The sequence below is a fragment of the Entamoeba invadens genome (genome assembly GCF_000330505.1).
Source record: "Entamoeba invadens IP1 unplaced genomic scaffold scaff_1105074726715, whole genome shotgun sequence".
Lineage (NCBI taxonomy): Eukaryota > Evosea > Mastigamoebida > Endamoebidae > Entamoeba > Entamoeba invadens.
In genome coordinates, this window is record NW_004440286.1 from 100553 (window position 1) to 101709 (window position 1157).

Sequence of the window (1157 nt, forward strand, 5' to 3'; positions counted from 1 at the left end):
GTTGTGCCCGGAAATATGTCCACAAAATTGGGATTTTGCGCGGGACGTTTTGTGTCTTGGAAACCTCACGGGAATGCCGTGTGATTATTGTGGAGATGGGTGTGGGCGTTGTTGCGAATGGTACTTTGACCATTGCTGTTGTTGCTGCGAAACATGTTGTGGAACATTCTGCGATTGGTACATTGACCACTGTTGCTGCTGTTGTGACGATTTGTGTGATTGTTGTGATGGATTTTGCGACTGCTTGGGTGACTGCTGCGACTGTTTTTGTGACTTCATATGCTGTTGCTAAGAAATTTCGATGTTTTTGTGTTTCTGTTGTGATATGAAAAATTATTTAACTTTAGGCGGTTTAGTGTTTGAAAACTTTACTATTAATTATATTAAAACTATTTTTTATTTTTTTTGGCGTAATAAATCTATTTTAATACTTTCATAATTATAAATGTAATTATCTTATAATATGAAAAATAATATTTAATGATATTTTAAATATGTTTTTAATTCACAAAAATGGAGAAACATTATTAATTAAACAAAAATAATTAAATAAAATATTATAGTAAAATTGCTATTTAAATTTATTTTAATAATATATATTATTAATAGTAAAACAATAAGAAAATATAATTTAACAATAGTAATCTATAAAAAATATGAAAAAAGTTCTTATATTTCATTTTTTAGATATTTTATAATTGAATATTTTCAATTGCACTTTTGATGATGTTGTGAATTTTTTTTCCAATAAAAATAATTAAAATTGGATAGAGGTTCTCAAAAGCTTCAACATTTCGATTTGAACTTCGATTCCTCATTTTTAAACTAAATTTTTTAATAAATTAAATTATAAAATAAATATAATGTCTAATATTTCTAAACAAATAGTTTATAATAATATATGTTATTAAAAAGTAACTATATGAATGTCCAGAACTAAGTAACATCCAAACAAATTCAACAAAGAAAAAACTTCAAAAATTTTTTAGGGTTGAACGATGTTGATTTTCCCGTTTGAATAAGTCTACCAGATGCTGATGTAATACAACATGAATTCTATATAAAGAAAATATGGAATTTGAATCAACCCCAGTTGAAGAATTACAAAGTGTTCAAAAGCGCCCGTTTATAACCAAAACGACGCCAAGACACTTACA

At 26.8% G+C, this 1157-nt stretch overlaps 1 protein-coding gene across 1 annotated transcript; it reads right to left on the reverse strand.

Moving 5' to 3' along the window:
• Window positions 1–692: 692 nt before the first annotated feature.
• Window positions 693–1149, reverse strand: EIN_484970 (Hypothetical protein; the record flags this gene model as incomplete). The annotated part of the gene is made up of 3 exons (XM_004255868.1): window positions 693–825; window positions 974–1034; window positions 1134–1149. Coding segments are annotated over 3 exons (210 nt in total), but the record flags the coding sequence as incomplete, so codon positions are not given.
• Between the last annotated feature and the right edge of the window lie 8 nt (window positions 1150–1157).